The following is a 21,634-nucleotide window of genomic DNA, read 5'->3' as shown; positions in this document are numbered from 1 at the left end:
TGACCTGCCGATACCGATTTTTTGATGATAGCAATTTTCTTTCGAGAAACTATAATTGGCAGCATATACAATCATAAACTTTTTTCCAATGCTACTTTTTACATTTCTACAAGATTTGGAAATAACAATTAACTAAAAATTAGTGGCTGTGTACAATAAAACGAATGTTGTTTCCCTCTATTTATAAATGCCAATGTCATCTTTTACATCAAATTCTTATATTATTTCAAATTCAATTGATTCAGTTACAATAATAAGAAAATGGCAAACGTTTTAATAAGCAAGTCTTTTAGTGGCTGAACTCATTCAGAAATGAGGCAATTGATTGTCTTTATGAATGGTTTACTGAATCATTGACTTCGATTCAACAAAACAGCAGCTGGGAGACACAACAGTTGTGCTGTGACTTTGATTGGAACTATTTTTTAATCAGTGAAATTGAGGACAAAACTGTCATTATTACATTTAATTTTTACTGTTCTTACCTAAATCGTATATTATAATTCTTTCAGCAGTAGTATGCCATTTTTATCTTTAGCAAAGAACAGTATGCATTCATAACTTTCTGTCTGTGCTGTTGCGCACTTTTGTTTTGATTTGTGCACGAGTCCTTCTCACACACTCATTCCAGGCGATTATGTGGAAAATTGGCTAAAAAAAAAAAAAAAAAAACCCACAAAAAGAAAAATTTGTATTTTTAACAAAACCCTTGCAATAATTATATTTTTAGCACTTCTTTTCACCTGCTTAGTGAAAACGAACATAAATTAACATGCCTGATAAAACGTCAGCTCTAAGATCAATCACAAGCTTTTGCAAACCTGTTCTATTGGCAAGGCATAAGCAAATGCACAATCGGTAAGCAGTAATCCTAATTTGGCTAGCACCCAGAATTTCAGCTAATTAATATTCATGAGCCAGGTTGATAACGTGCCCCTGCTGCTGTGCCACAGTTCCAAATGCAGACTGATCAGGACACCGAGCATAGACTAATTAACACATGAGATTCTGATCCTGTCCTTGGGCTAAATTTGTTACATTCCTGCAGTGCAAGTGCTGAAGCTGATGTGATGGACATAGAGAACACCATAATTAGACTCAGCTGACAGTAAACTGGACCGACGAGTGATTTACATTCGACGCAGTAAGCTAGCCTATTGATTTTGAGCCATCAGTCACTCTGTACTACAGATCTGAGTGACTTTACATCTGACTGCATGGAAATGGCTTTCAGATTGGCAAATAAGATGTTCTATATTCCATTCAGATTTGGGAACACATAAAGCAATGGGATGCCAGAAATCCTTTAATACAGGATGAAGTCAAGTTGCAAAGTTGGTGGCTGTATAGCGATCTCCACTAGTGTCAGATGGCCATTACTTATTCAAAAGCACAGATCTGCCTCCGAATGAGGGCCTGAGAGAGAGGTGATATCATTGAGCTGCTTACTCTAGCAGCAAAAGTGCTGAGATGTCTGCACCCGTCTAAAGCATAAGATGTTTCTTAAAGGGATAGTTCAATCAAAAACTAAACATTCATGGACTCTTCCTCATTTTTTTTCCCAAACCTGTACTTTCTTTTTAAGGTGGAATATAAATGAAGATACGTTATTGAAATTCAAAGGTCACCAAAATAGTTTGGTTGCAAGCATGTTACACAAACAAAAGTCAAACAGGTTTGGAACGACATGAGAGCGAGTAAATGACAACATAATTGTACATTTTATGTGAACTATCACTTTGAAGGGTTAGTCTTCCCCCAAAATGAAAATTCTGTCATTAATTGCTCACCCTCACTTCGTTCCAAACCTGTAAGACCTTCGTTCATCTTCGGAACACAAAATGATCCAAGATGGAGAAACGTAGTAAATACATTGGTAAAACAGTATGTGACATCAGTGGCTCAACTTAAATTTTACAACGACATGGCGAAAGACGTAACTCAATTAGTTTTGTTATCTCTGCGCAAAAAAAAAGTATTCTCGCAGCATCACAAAATTGAAGCTGAGCCACTACTGTCAAATGGACTGTTTTACCAATCTATTTATCAATGTTAAGCTGGATCTGGGAACATTTCAGTTGTATTGCAGTCTATGGAGGGTCAGGGAGCCCTCAGATTTCATCAAAAATATCTTAATTTGTGTTCCTAAGATGAACCAAGGTCTTACAGGTTTGGAACGACATGAGGGTGAGCAATTAATGACAGAACTAACCCTTTAATCTCTGAGCCGTTTGTCTTATATCAATGATTTCAGCAAAACAATATTTAGGAACAAATAACTGTTTTAGGAATTGTGTTTATGTACAGCCTCAGAAGAATGCATTTGCGCTTCAAGGGTATGATTTCAAGGTGAATACAAATATAGATTATTATGTACCAGTTTTTGAACCAACACATAACAGATGTTTCATCCTACAACATCCTGGTCTGAGGCAGATCTGCCAGCCCTCATGACCCCTCATGTTAAGATGTTGAGTCAAACAGTCAAATAGTTCAAAAGAGTGGAATTTAGACACAAAAGAGTCTTTTACTGTTTCAAACTCATGAAACAAAGTGACTAACAATTGACACTCAAAGCAATGCAGAAGGATTATAAAGGCCATCTGCTTGGTTCCCAGTCATTCTTTGTTGGTACAGTGCAACATAAGGCTATAAGACAAATGCAGAGAGGATGAGACCGTCTACAGTCCCACAGACAGACTCCTCATGTTCCCTGCCACTAATGAGGATCAGATGAGGAACATGATACACCACAACAGCACACCCACACACACACACACACACACACACACACACACACACAATACGAAAAGACCTCCACTTGATGCCTGTGGTAGGTAAAGATCTAAATAATACCTTCAAAATATTGCACAAACTATAAATATTGTAAAGCTATACTGAAACTGCAGACATACTGAGACAATTAAGTTATTTAAAGGACATTTAAATATAATACAGGATAATACAGAGGTATATTAACTTACAAGTTCTTAATAATCATGCAGCATTTGAAGTGAGCTCTGGTTATGAATGGAGAAAAAAAAAAGACTAAATCATCTAAATCATTCTGTGGTTCAGCCAGAGAACACAAAAGCCATCAGGAGAACCCATCCACCAGAAAGAAAACAAACACCCCCTTTTCTCTCACATACTTTCCTTTGATTAAAGGACAGAGCGCTATAAACACAGCCATAACGTATGTTAATTTTAGACAGAAGGAACACATTGTTTCTAACCATTTTTGTGTTTAAATACACAAAGTGGAAAATGATAAAACATAAGGCAGACTGTTTAACCGACCAATCAGACTAATTGTTCAGACGGAGCAGCAGGTTGGAGTTCACATAACGATTTGCAATGGAAAGTTTATGGGGGCAAAACAGTCAAAACAGACACAAAACTTGAGCACATAAGCAAAGTCCATCATCCTCTGACAACACATCCAGGGAAAAAACCCTCACCGAGAGGACTGCTTTCAGACTGACAATGCTTTTTCCTTACTTAAAGGGATAGCTCACCCAAAACCCCCTTAAATCCAGTTATTTACTTACCATCATGCTGTTTTAAAGCTTTAAGACTTTTGCTCATCTCTGAAATACAACTGAAAATGTTTTTAATAAAACCTGAGAGACTTCTGCATAGAAATAGACTTTAAAGTCTGTTCACTCAACATTCTAATGATTCAAAAGGGATCATAAAATAAATCCACAGCTTTTGGAGAGACGTGATCACGAACATGATCAGACATGATGACGAACATATTTAATTTATCCTTTTATTTACACATAAATAATACTGATCAATGTAAATATGTATATATTGATCAAACCACATCAAATAGGGTAAAAAGGGAACCAGGTCAGGTTTGTTCTCGCACACAATGCAAGTACAGTTAAGCTCATGTAAATTTGTGAATTAAATCTGTTCATGATAAAAATCATGAAATCAAGTTTCAATTAAACTGCGTAATTCATATGGATTTATTTAATGAACTCTTCAAAGTATTAGTTGGGTGAATCAACTTTCAAAAATGAGAAACAAATTCTTTGGATTTTATTAAAAATATCTAAATTTGTGCTCATTAGAAGAACAAAAGTCTTGTGCATTTGGAATGAGGCTGAGTAAAAGATGACACTTTCCATTTTTGGGTGAACTGACCTTGAGAATCTGTCTTGGGTCTTAATCCAGAAAAATGCTCAGAATGTAGGACAGAAACTGTTAATTAAACATAATATGTGCAAAAAAACTATTAGGCACAAATATGCTATTTCCCAGTCTACAGGCTCATGTGCCGACATGACTAATCAACACTGACTGCACTACATCTGCGACTAACCATAAAAGCACTGTAAATATGTCAGCTAATGGCCTAGCGCAGGAGAAACTACATGACCAGAGAGTGTGATGTGCGCTCCCGAGAGACTTTATCACTAGGTTGCCAAACTTGTGAAAAAGCCTCATTCCCACTCAACAACGGAAAGACAGAGCAACTTTGTCTTTTTGAATCTCACATGATAGTTAACATAAATCATCGTCTGTGAGGTCCAGTTCAGTGGGAATCACAAGGAAATGCCTTCCTGCCAAGCAAATGCATTATGCAACGGTGATCTCAACCGACAGCTGGCTTTAACCCAGTCAACCACAACGCAAGTGAAAAGAAATCTGAAGACACCTCCGGGTCTTTAAAATGATTGTATCTGAAGAAACAGCTCTTCTAATACAACTATTAAACTTAGGGCTGACGCCAGCACAAAATAAAGCCTTGTCATGGTTTTCTCATCTATGCTCAGCGGTACAACGGAACAATACAAAAGTGTTCTAACATTTATGAGCGAGCACGATATCTGCCAGTTCTGTGCTAGATATCATCCAGTCAAGGCCGAAGACTTGAAAAGCCTTCAGATATTGAGTTTGATAATCATACTCAATATCTGGCAAAATATTAAAGAATGTCTGCAAAACGTATGGTTTGGGTTCCGACTTGAACTTTCTCTTAAAGTTCAACCAAATAATAAAAAGAATTGTAATTTACTCCCCCTCGTGTTGTTCCAAACCTGTATGACTTTCCCCTTTTTGAAAGATGCCGATCTTTTGAGAAAACTTTCAACTGTTTTCTGACCGTTTTGAAAAATGCAATAAGAGTTGTTGTTTTGTATCCCATTGACATTTTCAAAATGGTCAACAGCTTAAAATGTTCTTCAAAATAGCATCTTTGGTGTTCTCCAGTGAGTTTTTGGATAAAATACCCTGTTAAAGTTGGAACTTAAAGTGGTTTTGAAAGTTTTGGACAATATTTTATCGAGTCTAAATTCTTGAACGTTACAAGCTTTGAGAGGCCAATTCCGGTTGCAGTCTAAATGAAGGTCAGCAGCAAATCTCTAGACTTGTGTGGACTCAGAGAGGGGCCTCTCTAATAACCCCTCATAGGCTGTATGCCACAGCCCTTCCCTCTCAAAGCCACAGACCGCTGCTATGGTGCATCTGGCAGACTGCTTATGGGCCCGGGGTGCAAGCTAATTGGCCACAGGAAGGCACAGAATATCCAATGATGTAGTGCATTTATTCCCAGCTGGACTGGCCCCTGCTGCAGGGCCAAAAGGTGAATTATAAGCACTCTGAAGCCGGCATGAACAGTTGTTTCTACAGTAAGAAGAGTAAGGGGGGGTCGTCATGGGCCCCTGAGACAACATCCTTTCCACTCTAACCCCCATTCTATCAGACTTCCTTCCTGCAGGTCCGACTTCAAAATGCCAAAGATCTTTATCGAGAATGCCTGCAATACAACACACAGGGGTCCAGGTAAACAACAGCAATCAGAAAAACACAGCTTTCAGATGTTTTTTGCCCCATTAACACGAATTTACAGTCTCACTGAGAACTTGTAACAAATGAATGTGCTGCGTGTCAAACAAAAGAAAACTATGAAGTTTCCACTTTTGCAAACAACTGCTTTTCCCACACGTCTCTCTGAACAGCTAGTGTGGTCTTGACCAGGCTTAACTTTAGCACTGAGGTCACCACCATAATACGCAGTGCAGAGACACAGCTGGAGAAGTGACAAAAGAACAGAAACTTTTGAAAAAAGGCCTTAAAGGCTGACAAAACATTAGCTGTGTGCAAACACGGTACGCTTGCCCAGTGCTTATCTGAATAGTTTGCAGACCGATGCTGAATCTGTGACTATTGTAATACGTCAAAGCGTCAACAGTGATATGAGGCGTAAAGCTGCAATGAGGGAAGAATATCGGTGCAATTATTAACACGAGTGCCGGTTCATAACAGGACACGGCGCTCTTCATGCATGAATGAGGCAATTCTTAATAGAACATTTATTCTCCAATCCCACATACATAACTTACGGTGGAAAAAGAAAAAGAAAAACAGAGAGTTCAGGTATCTGGCGACAATATGTGAGAATGCAGTGTTTCTTATCACAGGTCCTAATCCAAATCCCATGCATCAAATTCGGAGCTGACAGAACTTATCCTCCCATTCGAAGTATATCGAATACTAAAGCCAGTCACTTCCCAACAAAATTCTAAGACTCTCTCCTTTAATACATCCACACTTCTTTTGTGTTATTTTTAAGAAAAATAACATTAAGCACTGTGGAACAGATCTAAGCTCTTGAAATATACAATGCTGCAAATGTAAGAGACAAATCATTCATAGATGATTTTGGCTAAATGTTTATTTTAACGGACTTACACTGCAGACCATGAATAAATCCAACGATGGAAAAACCCATAAAAATATGGTGTACAACTGTCTGTTTCTTAATGCAGAAGAAAGAGAAAAAAATATATATAGATAAATATTTAAACAAAAGTGCTTCAATATCTTTGAACATCTAATAATAATAATTTGTGCAATAAAGTACTTTTATTTCAAAATACTGAGGCTTTTAGACCAAACTTATCAGATGTTTTCCAACCAATAAACTTTCAAAAGTGCTAATCATGCATTGTTTTTTCTCTGTAGGTAGAATGTGTTTACATTTAAAGGGATAGTCCACCCCAAAATGGTTATTAAGTACTCACCCTTATATCATTGCATGTGCGTCAGACCTTTGTTCATCTTCAGAACACAAATTAATATATTTATCAATTTTTTCACAGCATAGCAAATAATTTTTTGGTCAGTCCCACTTCTCATTTCACAACAGTACATGTGTAGGATTTCATTAAAATATTTTCATTTGTGTTCTTAAGATGAACCAAAGTCTTTCAGGTTTTGAATAACATGAGCCACGAGGGTGAGCAATTAACGAAAGAATTTTTATTTTGGGGTGAACTGTCCTTTTAAATAAACACACAGAAAGAGCAACTGTGTAGTTAAAAAAGAAAAAAAACCTCCTCGACCAAAGTGCACCAGTCACACCAACACATATCACAGAAATGCTAATCATGAGCTTAGCTGCCACTTCCAATTAGAGACTTTCACAGATAAATCCTGACCTTCAACGTGATTTTTCAGAACAGCCAGAGAATGTGTAACTGTATCTGATGCTATAGATTGTCAAGAGGCGGCATAAAAGTTCTGCGGTCACACCGACCTCAGAGTTGGCTGTAATTATCACGGCAGGGGTGTGAGGTACATCAAGAGGGCTGTCAGATTGTGCGTCAATGATCTATACTTCGAAGGCAGCTTTTCGGTTTCCTGCTGATCTGCTAACAAAGAGTTTGTACTTCTCATTCAGAGACGAATCAATCATTTAGGAGGAGCAGATCTCCTTTAGCCATTTAATTCTGTCTGCACATGCCTGAGCTGTGTGAAACAGAAACGCTTCAGCCAGAGCCAGTGTTCCAAAACTATCACAACCGATTACAGCCCATGAAATCGGGAGGAGGAGTAAGGGAACCAGAAAAGAGAGCGAGGAGGTTTTAAAGGTGAGGTTCGGGGATGGGTGTGCACCACCAGAACGCATTCAGATTCAGCATGCAAGCCAAAGAAGCTGCATTTCTGAGAAAAAAAGCAAAGACACAGAAAACCTGCATAAAATAATCATAAATTACCATATAAACATTATATGGTTTTATGCAGCTACCCTACATGAAAAAAGTACTGCTCTCGAAGCAAAAACAAGGATGTGGGTTTCGTACGCGAGCAGTTTCCCACAACCAAACAGTACACAGGAACACGTACACAAAACCCTATATGAAAATCTCTTCCATTTTCTTAGTCTACGTGCAGCCTGCAAGCAGATGGGTCAGAGTCGTCTGAAAATGTGTGGTCGCCATAGCAACCACGCACACGAGTTCTCCTTTCAGTGAAAAGAAACATGGGGGCAATAGTGCTTTTTCACCTTCCATCTGTCTGGCTAGCTGCCTCCACGCTCGGTGCGCTACCATCAGTGAAGCAAATTCCTTGAGAAGGAGGGAGGCTCGGTGGCTTACGGAGGTATTTCACAAAGCAATCCACCATCTGCTGACCACTGCCAGGTTGACAGTTGAAAGGGAAGGGGAGTCTGGCAGGTCTGACCTCCAGACCAAAACAAGACGTGTAATTAAATCAAGCTGATGAAGGCCGCCGACGCACCTGAATACAGAAAGGTCTCCATTACAAAAGCACTGGTGGACAAAAATTACAAATTCCTGTGCAAAAAAAAATAATATGTTTTTTGTGCCTTTACACACATTATCCACAATTCTGACATTATTTATTCTTGCTCGTGCCAATCCAAACTGCCCTAGATATTTAACAGTGTTTACAGTTGCTCTCTGACCTTTGGAGTACAGGTGCATCATCTAATGCTTATTTTTAGCTAATTTCTATCACGTAGTTTATATTTCTATCCAGCCAAATTATATTTTTTTTTCCCACAAAATGGCAATTCATAGGGACTACATCTGCTGATCTCCAAGAACGACAAAAACACTCCCAAACACCATAAAATAGTCCACATCCAAAATGTGTGTTGATTTTCAAGTATCATATATAGCCTCACATTAGATTTGTCAGCGTAATACATTTAAATTTTTAAGTCACAAAATAACTCAAACAACTCTGCGGATAATAACAAATTTCCATCTATTCTTAAGACAAAGCTATCATATGGGCTCAAAAGACTTATATATAATATAATATAGGCATTTTGGAAAATATGAGTAAAATGGTTTACATTTGTGGTGCTTTTTGTGTAATTTCCTAGAACTTAACGGTAGTGGCCACAATAAGCTTTTGCTGTATGAAAAAGACCTGCCTTCAGGTGTAACTACTCTACAAAATGTTTTTACCCCATAATGAAACGGGCCTAATCCAGATTTGAAATGACACAAACAATAACAGAATGTTCAATTTTATGCAAACTTTTCTGAAGGAAGACACAGGAAGACAGATGGATATTTTATGCACAAGCCCACATCCTTGGAACTGACAAACTATATTCAACTCAGTCTGGTCCTGACAACTTTGCTGGTCACTGCAATTGCAGTTGGGATGGTCGTGGTTAGGGCGGCTACAGGGCCAGGCTCAGTGTGGCCTTGACTGTTTTCATGCACTGATGGAGAGGAGGAAGAAGAAATCACTACATCTGTGGGCGACCAGAGTGCTCCAGATGTGGGATTCTAGAGCATTCCTTTTTATAAAAAAAGAAGACAGACACAAGAGACAAAAACAATCAATGTCAAACTCCGGTCCCAAATGTGCAATAAATGCCTTATTTCTGCAAGTCTTTTCTCATGTAATTTACAAATCATCCTTTCGGGTGCATGCGTGTGTTTTTAGGATGCGAAACAATATTCCTGGACAACTATAAATTTGTCAGATAACCCTCCTTTGACAGCTATTAGGGAATATATCACTAAAATGTATTTCTCTGTGGTCACGGATTTGCTATTTCGAACGTGGAAAAAGTGAGCCTGGCTGTGGCTTTATGGATCTTGTCTGACCTCCAATTAACACTGTTTTACTGTAAAGGAAGTCCCCTTCTTTCTTTTTTTTTTTTTTTTTTTTACCTTTTTTACAGCTAGGCGTTAAAGGGGACAACCCAGCCCAGAGGAAAACAGATGTCATGGTCTTAAAAGCCCCATTTTTCTACTGTCATTAGCAGTCAGTGACACAAAGCCGGACTGTACTGTAAGCTGGACAGAGAGGGAGAATAGCATTTGAGGCCTTAGGAGCTAAACAAACTACGTATTATGTCGGGAAAAAAATATATATAGGTAAAAACATCCAATCCTCAAAAGCCAACATCTGAAATGCTTTGACTCACTGGGTTACATTTAAGACTGTAACATGTTATAGAACATGAATGAATGACTCTGAACTGCAGAGGAAGTGGACTTCGTTCCAAATAGTGCAACTGTAAACTTGCATTCCGCGTCAATTGTAACCTTTTGTTTACTTCATTCCCACATTTAAACAACGCTGATATAAAGTCTCACACAGAACAGTAATAGAAAGGCTAACAACAATAAATCCACCATAAACTTTTCCTTTTCAACCTCCACAACAGTTCTTATTCACGCAGAACCTAGAAACTATATTTCCAACGACGTGACTCAACGCAACAAGATACTATTTGTAACAGCAACACATCAGCTCCAAGGTAAACAGCGTAGCAATTCACGGGTAAACTGCATATTTGGGAAGTTTGGCGTGTCCAAAACGACGTCTGCGTGCACATTTCTTGTCGTGTTGAACGTCTCTCGACACCGCTGTTCGGGTAATTCACAACAATACATCTGTAATCGCGCCGTGATCCATTAGCGCATGCACATACCTGAACAATATAAGAAAGAACATGGGAGAAAATCCTCCAGCGTGCGTTGCAGATCCCTGCTTTTCCAATACAATTCCCGAGTTCAAACCTGGCGTGGATGTTCCAGCAGGAATTTTCCCACCGAAGGGAAGAGCAATGTGAGCAGAGGATGGAAGGGGAGGGATAACCGAACAGAACGGAGGCGGCGCCTTCACCGTCACCAAACTTCCAGCCTGGAAGCTTTTTGTCAACACCGCTATGCAATGGACTGTATTTTGCCAAAATATGTGAGATAGCTGAAAGTGCCCTAAAGAAATATTATAAGCTCACTATACTTTATTTCGAAATACTATAGGCACTACGTTACTACAGGTAATTAACCCTAAAAATTAACCCTGTAGACTCTGACATAAATACGGTCTCTATGGTTTATTTCAAAATGCTATAGTTGCTTGAGCTTACAGGAGAAAAACACACATTATTGTTATTCAGAGACTCAAAGGTTTTTTTTTTATAATTTGTAATTTCTGTGTGTGTGTGTGTGTGTGTGTGTGTGTGTGTGTGTGTGTGTGTGTGTGTGTGTGTGTGTGTGTGTGTGTGTGTGTGTGTGTGTGTGTGTGTGTGTGTGTGTGTGTGTGTGTGTGTGTGTGGATAGAAATAATGTAAATGGTTGTTGTTTGTATTATAAATGTATTTGGCAGACACTTTACATTGCATTCAAAGTATGCTTGTTGTCCCAGTCATTCAACACAACGAAAAGTATAACAGAGAAAGCCCAGATTTATTTTCTTCATCCTGCAACCAAAAAAAAAGACAGTTTTTAATCTATTTAGCTTCTGCACAACATGAACACCACTTCCAAAGCAAAGGGTCTGATCTGATTGACTGTGGCACTGTAGATTACCCATGAACAAACTGTGCAGGCAGCAGATAAGACCTTCTGCCAAAGCAGCTGCATCTTTCTCTATCCTTTCATCGTCAGGAGGGTCCGGCTCTGTTCTGAAAATCACCCCCTACTGGATATGGTGCAAAACAGAGGGGTCGAAAAGCATTGTAATTGGTAGCAGAGGGAGAGTCTGTCAGTGAGGCTGGATTCATTTAGAGCAAGTCACCAGAGAAGGATATTTCTTGTATTTCTTGAACAATTAGTACACATGCATACAAAAACGTGGCTGCTACCATGCTATTTGTACCTGTTGGGTATCAACATGTTAACTGACAAAATCTTTATTGATCATGAGCAAAAAAACTTATATGAAAATAATGTAAAAGTCCTCTAGAGGGAGCCATATTCTCAGTTATTGCAGAATGATCACAACATAATAACCAGAATGTAAACCAATTCTGGATGTAGTCCAAGTCAGTTTTGAAGCAAGCTAAATTAACAAACTAAAAAAACAATTAAACATCGTTATTTATTAGTAATTACTTAATTTTAATCTGTGTCAATACATTATTATTATTATTTTTTATTATTATTATTTTTAATCGTTAAAAATTGTATAGTTAAACAGAAAAAGTATTTTTCTCTCACCCTTATGGATAAAGATTAGCCAGACCGTCCTTCTGGGATTACGTAATGTTTTCTTTCTGTAAATGGTTCATCAGAACACACCCATTTTTTACACAACATGGACCATCTCCCAGTGCTGGAAACGAATGACCTTATTTTTCCTTATGTGCCCTTCAGACTGAAACTACCATAAAGCAGGGACACGTAAGAAATATATCCCACCTGTACTCCACCATAACAACTGTGTCCCACAATTTCACACACTCCTCTCTCCGTCCAAAGAAGATTGATGTTATAATAATGGAACACAAGATGTATTCATTCTCACAGCCAGGAAAAAGAATGGACAGAGAGAGAGAGGGAGAGAGAGAGAGAGAGGGAGAGAGAGAGAGGAGGCTACCCTGTTAAAAAAAATACAAACAAATCAGCATTATAATTTTTCGTTCTGTTATGTGAAATATGGTTGTCTTGGTCAATCAGTCATACTATAACATGTATCTCTTCTGTTGGGTTTCTACTTGTAAAAGTGCATCTAAGGAGATAGGTTGGGTTAGTTTGTATCTGGCTTATTTGAATGTTGCTGTGCTATTAATACTTTAGTTACCTGTGGTCTGAGACTAAGGTTAGCGGTCTAACAGAACAGAACAGTCTTTAAAACATCTGTTTCTCACAGTTGATCAAAAGGGAAGTGTTACATGTCCTCTGTATCACATCTCTTATTCATTCATTATCTCTAATCTGCTTTAATTGATCAGTAGCACATTTATTTGTCTCTGTTTTTGTTGTTGGCTGGATTGAACAGATGAGTGACATGAGACATGAGTGATGCATATCATCAGATGTCAATCAAGTGAGTAGACCTCTCTCTCAATGTGTCTATTGTGCACACATTTTGGTTCAGGGCGTTTGTTAAAATCCAGACAGATACTCTTCTATACATGGCCGAACCTGTTTCTAACATTTTGACTGGATGACTTCATGTTATACATACACGACAAACGGCTGATGATACTGTTCAGCGTGAACTAATAGATAACTAAAATAAGTATTAGCTGAAAAGACATCTACATGCCAGTATACAGTTATAATGAGAGCACCACCAGTTTGACACATATAAATAAATTTGCCACTTTAAATGCATATTGCTCACCTTATCCTGGCTTCCTAAAGTAGTGGAAGTGAGTTACTTTATACCTACGTTTAAATAGGAAACCCTTGTCTGACTCTAATAAGAAATGCCACTGAGCATTTATTCAGCTCTCTTTACCTGAACTCTCTGTTGCTTTTCAAGCACCATTTATGAAGCAAACACCAAAGACTCTAAAAATGTGGATTATCACCTGTCTTTTGTTCACTTTGGTTCTAGGTAAGAAAGTTTTTTTAAACCATTTAATTCAAGGGTAAAATTAAATCAAAAGATGTTGGCAGGATGAAATATGTAATGAAATGAAGTTTTTTAATTAGTTTTATTTTTTGTTTGTTTAAATTATTTTTTCCCCATATTTTGTGCTTGTCCATGTAGCAACAGCAACATGTAATAGTTTGGATTGTTTGTTGTTGTTCTTAATAATATCTTTAGATGTCTTCAAAAAACTTTGCAGATTAACATTTATTCATTTATTGTTTTATACATTTTGTTTACTATTATTTTGTTCAGCAATGGAGAATGACAGAAACTTTAAGATGTGTGGAACATGGCGCCATGGCAACGCACACCAAAATCTGAGTTATAATTTGAAAACAGGCTGTGAGAGCATTGAGATTTCGGCCAATGAGAGTACGCTCTCAATTCAGGGCAGAATCACAGCCAAGTGCACAAAATCTTCATCCGTTCTTCTACAATCGAACCCTCTTCAAAATCAAAGTCAGTTCTGTGTGTTCTGGGAGCCGCTGCTGGATCTGCTGATAGTGGAGGTGAATGGAAAGAATTACACTCTTTGTGAATCACTTGGCCTTCAAGGAACGTGCTGCACTGACCTCTCACAATCCAGTCAAGAAACTCCTGGTGTTTATGGTATTGTGAATGGCAGCATCCACGGTGATATCATCAGATATGATGTCAGAGAAAAATACATATTTCGAGGAGATACAATCAACTGCAGTAAGAACATTTAGTCTAATAATTTTGTTATCTTATAATTTTTTACAATTAAAAATAAGAAAAATTACATTGACTAATCTGTGTTCAGCATTTCTATGTATGTAATTAGTTTTATTTATTTCTTGTTTTTCCACTTACTTAGAGGAGAAATTCTGTGATGTGGCAAGTCAGAAGCCCAGTGGAGCAAACATGTGAGCCAATCGTCGTTTTATTTTAGCTTGGTGTATTTTAGCTTTGTCTTTGAATGAAAAAAGATAGTGGTATTATGGCATCAATGCAGATGTAGAAATTAGAAAGAACACATAAAATTGCATTAAACCTGGTTAGCTAGTCAGGCTGTGCATGAAATATATAAATATTATATAAGAACTTTTTCATTTTTAATGCATGTGTTGATCATGCCCTAATGCGTGTGTTTCTGTGTGTTTGTAGGATAGAGGAAGTAGTGATGAAATCCAAGAAAATAGGTCGTGTGGAACTACCTTGCGCTCAGAGCACCACCATTGAAATCAAGGAGGGTTTCACAGGACTCAATTTCACTCTGCCAGTAAATAACATTCACCTTTTAGAAGCAGAAAGTTCAAATAACCAAATAAAGTCAGAGGACGGTCTTTTTTTTGCAAATGAATAAATATATATGTTGCATTCCAGGTCTCTCGAACTGTATCACCAAACATGATACCCTCCATTTATCTTCCCTCCTCATTGAAATCTAAATCAAGGAGCACATCCAAAGTGGTGTGTACTTACTACACGGACAACACATTATTTCAGGTATATGACAACATTAAGAAGAAGTAAATCATGTGAATTATTCGGCTTCCATTAGCCTACTAACATATACAGCACTGTACAGTATGACACAACAGTATTATTTTTTGTTGTGCAGAGGGCATCGTCTGATGCAGTTGTTCTGGATGGCATAGTTGGACTCTCTGTGGAGAACGAGATCATCAAAAACCTCCCAGAACCAGTCCGAATCAGGTTTCATCACTCCGCTCTCCCAGTAAGTCTTTTCGTGCATGTCGATTATTTACATTTATACACTTATACATTTATAAGTTCTACCATATTTGTTGTGGTGTTAAAAGGCTATTAATAAACTTAGCAACCCATAGCTCACATCATTTTCTACCTAGCAGAAATGTCTGCCATTTCCTTAACTCTGAAAACCACATGACAAGGCTGGGGAGGTGAAACCGCATAAACATCCAACTGCTGATGCTGTTTTCAGAATTAAAATCACAAGCTTTTAACTGCTCTGACTATCGATACGATGTCTCCTTCATTTAACAGACTAACTATTCAAGAAGATGTGTTTCATGGGACATAAGAAAAGGTGCTCGTCGACAATAATCAGCAATCAGTATTAGACATTAAGCAGATGTTTCAGTGCTAGCTAAAACACAATTATGTTGATGCCTCTGCAGATAATGAAGTGAACTGGAGATATGATGACTGTGAGACTGTTAAAATCCATGACACAGAGACAGAATGCTGCTGTTATCGCCTCACATACTTCGCCATTCTTGCGGTGAGTTACTAAGAAATTAAATATGTGTTTTTCACCGAGAGCCAGGCTTTATGAATATATACGCACGGGCAGTGGGACAGTGTGTTAACTGGTTACACCATACAAATGTAATGATGCTGTACCCAACTTATCTTTCTTCTTCTCTTCAGCAAGTGGAACAGAAGGCAACAGCTCGCCATCTAAAGGCCCTTACGTTCATTACCGCTGTGGGCTGTGCCGTGTCCTTAGTGAGCTGTTTGGTTCTCTTCTATTGGCTCTGTAAACGCAGGTAACTGACTTAAGTGGCTTACATGGAATGCTTTATTATTTATGTATTCATTTGTCTATTGTGAAACTGCCCTCACTTGTATTTCTACTTCTTGTTTTGTCTCTGTTTGTTTTCCCTGTGCTTCAGAAAAGAGAGAGACCAGTCCTTACTGGTGCGTCGTGGTCTGGTGCTGGCAACGATTCTTCTTTGCCTGTGCTTCAGTCTCACCGGCGCACTGGGAAACGCCGGCAATGAGACCGTTTGTAGGATAACGGGAACGCTTTTGCATTATTCTTTGCTCAGCACCCTCTGCTGGATGACTGTGGAAATGTTTCACACGTTCTTTGTAGTCGTCTCCGTATCAAGCTCAAATCTTCCTTCATGGGTCTTTTATTTGGCAGGCTTTGGTGAGTTACTTAAAACGTAAATTGTTCTGTACTCGGATTTTCTAACTTTTAAATCGAGGTCATTTGTTGTTTTAGGTATCCCAGCTTTAGTAGTTTGTAGATTGCTTTCTATAGGTGATATTTATGGCTTAAGGAAGACGCCAAGTGAAGGTGTTGCCAGTCAATATTTTATGTAAGTAGATTTAGTTTCTAACACAACCTTGCATTATGCAATGTATATATTGCTATTTTCTTCTCACTTAGGTGCTGGATTTTGGATTCTGACAAGATCAGATTGGCTCATTACATCGTTATTATTGGCTTAACGGCAGTTGTGGTGAGCTCTGGTGCAGTTATGCTTTTATTTGTGGCTACAAAGATACGTAACCAACTTGAGTGGAGGAAGAACCGCATGGCTTTTTTTAGTATCTGGGGTCTCACTTGTCTGTCTGGCACATCGTGGGGCCTATGTCTTTTCAACTTTGGCTCTTTCTCAGAGGCCGTGTTCTTCCTCTTCTGCACGATCAATTCCTGTCTTGGTGAGATTTTTTTAAGTTGTTGATCCTACACTATTGCCGCTATTGTTAGATACTCAAATCCGGGTTCTGTCAAAGCATTTGTGTCAGTTTCACATCTATAACAGTGAGCTGTGTTACCAGTATTGTTACATAAAGCTTGCATGTAATCCATAAGGTTCCTGTCAGATATAGGCAATGCATGCATACAATTTGTGATCATGCTCAATTATTGATTATAGTATACTAATAATTAACATTTCTCTATCCAAACAGGAGCTTTTCATGTGCTGCGATACTATGTCCTTGAACAGATGAAAAAGAGATGTGAATTGAATTCAGATGGGGACAGAAGAGGATCTGTTATGTTACAGTGTACAGATGATGAAAGTATTTTATAAGTGAGTGTTTTTTTAAAAGGACATAATAAATTAAAAGAATAGGTCACCCAAAAATAAAAATGACCCCATAAATAACTCATAACGCATAACCAAGCTTGGAAGAGCCATGATAACTTTTTAGGACATTTTGACTGTTTGTCAGAAAGAAGAAAGTCATATACACCTAGTATGGCTTCGGGGTGAGTAAAATATGGGGTAATTGTCAATTTTTGGGTGAACTATTCCTTTAACTATTCCTTAAAGTTTGGCGTACTGCTCGGTCTGCTCTCCTGTAGTTCATAATATTGAACTATATATAATCATAGCTCTGTTTAAAGAATCAAACACAAATGTTTTACGTTATATGCTGTATTTCTTTATTTTTTTCTTTGTATGAATGTAATAGTTTAACATTATGAAGTAAACCTTGTTTTTTTGCTGTATGCAATATATTTGTATATATAAAATACAACTTATGCTTAATCGTGTTTCCATCCATTTAACAAATAATTATGACTGTGGTCTATAGGCCTACATGTTCATTCTGTTGATTTGTTTAAACAAATATATCTGAATATTCCATTGACATCGGAGCGTCCTTGGAATTTATTTGTGTGTGTGTGTGTGTGTGTGTGTGTGTGTGTGTGTGTGTGTGTGTGTGTGTGTGTGTGTGTGTGTGTGTGTGTGTGTGTGTGTGTGTGTGTTTAATAATTCATTCAGTCGATTCATTTAAACGCGGATTAATTCAACTATGAAACGCTGCTAAGCAACAGTTCTTCTTTCGCTCTGTTGGGAACTATTTTCGTTGGCGGAATGCAGATGCAAGTTATATCAACTTCTTGTTTATGGAGCTATAGTACAAAAGCAGAATCTTATTTGCCGTTTGAATGTTGAGCTCATGTTTAAATTATATATTTTTTCAAAGTGGTAATAGTGACCTCTAGTGATTTTAAGTAGTGTGGCATGTAACAAAATCCGACGCACTCTGGTCTGTCAGGATATTATGTCTTTCTCGACGTGCTCAAGGGAGGTGGACTAGAATGTTTGCATCGAATGTTTACCAAAATCAAATTTTGACTCATTTATCTACTATCTTTTCACTTATGTTCCTTCCTTCCTTGATAAGCATTTAAACAGCTTCAGTAAACACAGTTTAAATACATGGGTGGGATAGAATTACACATTTGATAGTAGTTACATAATCCTTAAAGCGGTAGAACATTTCACCCAATGGGTGTCTTCAAGGCCTTCAGAACAGAATTCAAACGGCTCTACTTCAGTTCTGTGTTGACGATGTAAATTCGCTGATGTGTACGCAATCAAAGGTTGTTTTCATTTCATATCACTTTGATGCAATGGACTCGCAGTCATAAAATCAGATTAAGGCAACCCTGGCAATCTTTCGCTCTAAGCTATTAATAAACCAGAATAATTCCCCATTTACAGCAGCGGCAGCCTCAGAATTGACCTCAAACCCCATGGGACCGGCTTTAAACAGAACGTCACGAGTCAATCAGATCACCATGGTGACAGTAGAACGCTCATTACCCAGACGCCCTCACGAGACGAGAGCAGCAGATTCAGCCTTTGAGTGAATTTTAATGATGCGGGGGTGAGGGTCCATGTGTTTGGGGGATGTTGTCGGTTAATCCATCCGTCAGTTAACTAGCTAACCGAGCTAACCGACTGCTGACCATAAACTGTAATGTTGCAGACATCATGAGATCGCTGCTGCTGCTGAGTAGACGCCACAATGACATACAAAACCTCCTGACTTACCACAGCAGGATGAGGGACAGAAAAAAGAAACAGAAAGCTAGAATAGGTAAAAAAAAAAGAAGAAGCAGAAATGGGAAAAAAAATCCATGTGTCATTGGCAGGGAGAGACTACACTTTTAGATAAATTAACAATCGTATGTATGTACATTATTATTATTTAAATGTTATTTAAATTATATTCTGTAAATTATATATCTGTATCTATATATATATATATATATATATATATATATATATATATATATATATATATATATATATATATATATATATACTGGCTTGTGGGCGGAGCTTATTTTATTTTATTGTATTTTTCATGATTATTATTTATTTTATTATTTTTGCTTTACTTTTTATGTTTAAATTTTATATCTAAATCAAATATTTTATATCTAATCCTCTATTTAAAATAAAAAATATTATATAAAATATAATATAGATAAATAGATAAATAGGGAATTAAATTATTGAATTATGTTCATATTTCTTTTTACAAATAGTACACTTTCATGTATAAACATGCTATGTATAAAAATGCGGCACCAACTGGCTCACACTCTTATTTATACACAAATACTAGTAGAATATTAAGCATGTTAGTGTTTGTTTAAGCAAAACCGCTTCATGTTCAGAACAGGAACATGAACATGTTTACTGTTTCAGAGTCCACATAGAACAACTAGTCGTTGTACACTCCTCAAAATAAAGGTGCTTAAAAGGTTCCTCACAGGCTCTTCTATGGCATCGGGAAGCACCTTTATGTTTAATAGTGCAGAACAAGTGAATGGTGTTATGTCCCAACACCTTAAAGTTATTTCCATTATTCAGTGCAGAAGCATTTTTGGGTGTGCTTCAACCTGTTTAGATTTTTGCGTCTGTGTTTATCTATGTGCGCAAAACTCTTTCATGCTGGTACCCTTAATCTCTCTTTATAAACATCAGTTTGGAGTTCCCCTGGCCTGTGAGATCACCATGGATTCACACAGTGGGAGTTAGCGCTACTTCAAGACTGCTGAGAGAGGCAACAAAAGAGCAGAACCACTGCCTTTGTTGGCTGGTTGCTGCCACACTACATACCATCTGCGCTAGCAGCCATCTGTTTCGTGTTGCTATAAACTAGGCCAAAATATAAGTAAACCTTACAGAATGACCCAATGTACTAAAAATATTGTCTATGACTATTGTGCATGAGGAGTATATCTCTTCGAGGTATGCATGCACTCATGTATTGCTCGGGGGCAGAGCCAAGGTGTGGGAAATGGTGTGAATACATTACAGAGGCCCCTAATGCTGTTGTAAAGCAGTTGTGTTGGTGCTGTTGTGACCTTATACTCCAATAAAACTGACAGCTTTCAAAAGAAGATGTATAGTACGGTGCAGAAACAGAAAGACTGAAGCAGTGTGAAAAGTCTTTTTTTTTCATCCCGCGTACAAGTTCAGACATAAACGCTGCAGCGGCCATTTGAAACCTCACTGAAAGGAGTTTATGTCCTCTCGGGGAACAAGTTACACATTGTCTATAGCTTAACCATGCATGTTAAATAGTGAAAACGAAATTCTTGGTTCTTTTCAGGATGTGATGACCAATTTACAGCTTTTAGTCATGTATAAACATATCATTTAGAAGTATACACAGGTAGTCTATGACTAATATGGTTCAGGGGACTTTTTTTTGTTAATTTTATTTTTGTTAATTACACTTTCTCAAGACTTATTACGTACTACTATTACTAATCTTTCTAACCGTAGCATTATTTTCCCATTTATGCATCTTTTAAGAGCGGAAATGTTACTTAAGCGTCGAATTAGCATATTACAATGATTTCTGTCACTGCACACTGGAGTAATGACCGTTTCAGAAAAGAGGATGCTGATAAAATTATATTACATTTAAAATATACTGAAAGCGAAAGCACTTATTTTGTAATAATGTTTCGCAATGTTATTGTTTTTACTGTAGTTTGTTGCAATTTTGCAGCTAACAGTGAACAAAAGAGACTTCTTTTAAACATATAGAAACCTTACCGACCCAAAAATGTTGAATGTATTATTATGCGACATAACAAATACAATAATGAAAATATATTATAGATAATAACAAAAATGTACATGGGCTTTCTGCTGCATTTCTACAAAGGGATATTACTAGCCTATAAATCACTTCTAACCACAGTAATAGGAGATGTATCAAACAGAATCAAACATGCCGTGTAAATGTCTGACTCTTTATTTATGGTCTTTCGACATCAATCTTCTGGAGAAACAAAAAAGCCTTTGTCAGACCTTGGCCTTTATAAATGCTGTCGAAATAGCAGCTGAGAGCACAGGAAGCCAGGTGCTCTAACAGATCAACAGACAGCACACACAGAGCACTAGGCTGTCTAGCTAGCAATGCAATCTTATCAGTATCCTGGACGTTATGGCTTTATTGTAGGGATTAATTTGTAACAAATTCCGAGGCAACAGAGGTTGCCCTT

At 37.7% G+C, this 21,634-nt stretch overlaps 2 protein-coding genes across 7 annotated transcripts in view; one reads left to right on the top strand and one right to left on the bottom strand.

Annotated features, from left to right (window-relative positions):
- ccdc102a (coiled-coil domain containing 102A) overlaps positions 1-10,880 on the bottom strand; it is a 55,074-nt gene extending 44,194 nt beyond the window's left edge. The window contains exon 1 of the mRNA XM_043245236.1: positions 10,724-10,880. The gene's annotated coding sequence lies outside the window, so the exon portion shown is untranslated. The remainder of the gene's footprint in view (positions 1-10,723) is intronic.
- Positions 10,881-12,923: 2,043 nt separating this feature from the next.
- Positions 12,924-17,964, top strand: LOC122348181 (adhesion G-protein coupled receptor G1-like). 6 transcript variants are annotated; one of them, XM_043243463.1, is made up of 15 exons: positions 12,924-13,065; positions 13,507-13,581; positions 13,873-14,316; positions 14,459-14,507; positions 14,749-14,863; positions 14,968-15,090; positions 15,206-15,322; positions 15,613-15,655; positions 15,747-15,850; positions 16,000-16,118; positions 16,245-16,504; positions 16,580-16,676; positions 16,748-16,820; positions 16,981-17,022; positions 17,275-17,964. In XM_043243463.1, the coding sequence occupies exons 1-15, from the start codon at positions 13,041-13,043 to the stop codon at positions 17,314-17,316; spliced, it is 1,728 nt and encodes a 575-aa protein (XP_043099398.1). In that variant the 5' UTR covers positions 12,924-13,040; the 3' UTR covers positions 17,317-17,964. The 6 variants fall into 6 exon arrangements, with proteins under 6 accessions (XP_043099398.1, XP_043099396.1, XP_043099395.1 ...); XM_043243461.1 differs by having other exon boundaries at positions 16,589-16,676; positions 16,748-17,022; XM_043243460.1 differs by having other exon boundaries at positions 16,748-17,022.
- The last annotated feature ends 3,670 nt before the right edge of the window (positions 17,965-21,634 follow it).

The sequence above is a fragment of the Puntigrus tetrazona genome, chromosome 7 (assembly GCF_018831695.1).
Source record: "Puntigrus tetrazona isolate hp1 chromosome 7, ASM1883169v1, whole genome shotgun sequence".
Lineage (NCBI taxonomy): Eukaryota > Metazoa > Chordata > Actinopteri > Cypriniformes > Cyprinidae > Puntigrus > Puntigrus tetrazona.
This window is presented reverse-complemented; position numbering and strand designations above follow the sequence as displayed.

Coding starts and splice junctions, on each gene's coding strand:
- LOC122348181 (XM_043243460.1), top strand. CDS start 13,041: ATGCATATCATCAGATGTCAATCAA. Junction 16,505..16,579: donor CTTTTATTTGGCAGGCTTTG/GTGAGTTACTTA, acceptor TTGTTGTTTTAG/GTATCCCAGCTTTAGTAGTT. Junction 16,677..16,747: donor GTTGCCAGTCAATATTTTAT/GTAAGTAGATTT, acceptor CTTCTCACTTAG/GTGCTGGATTTTGGATTCTG.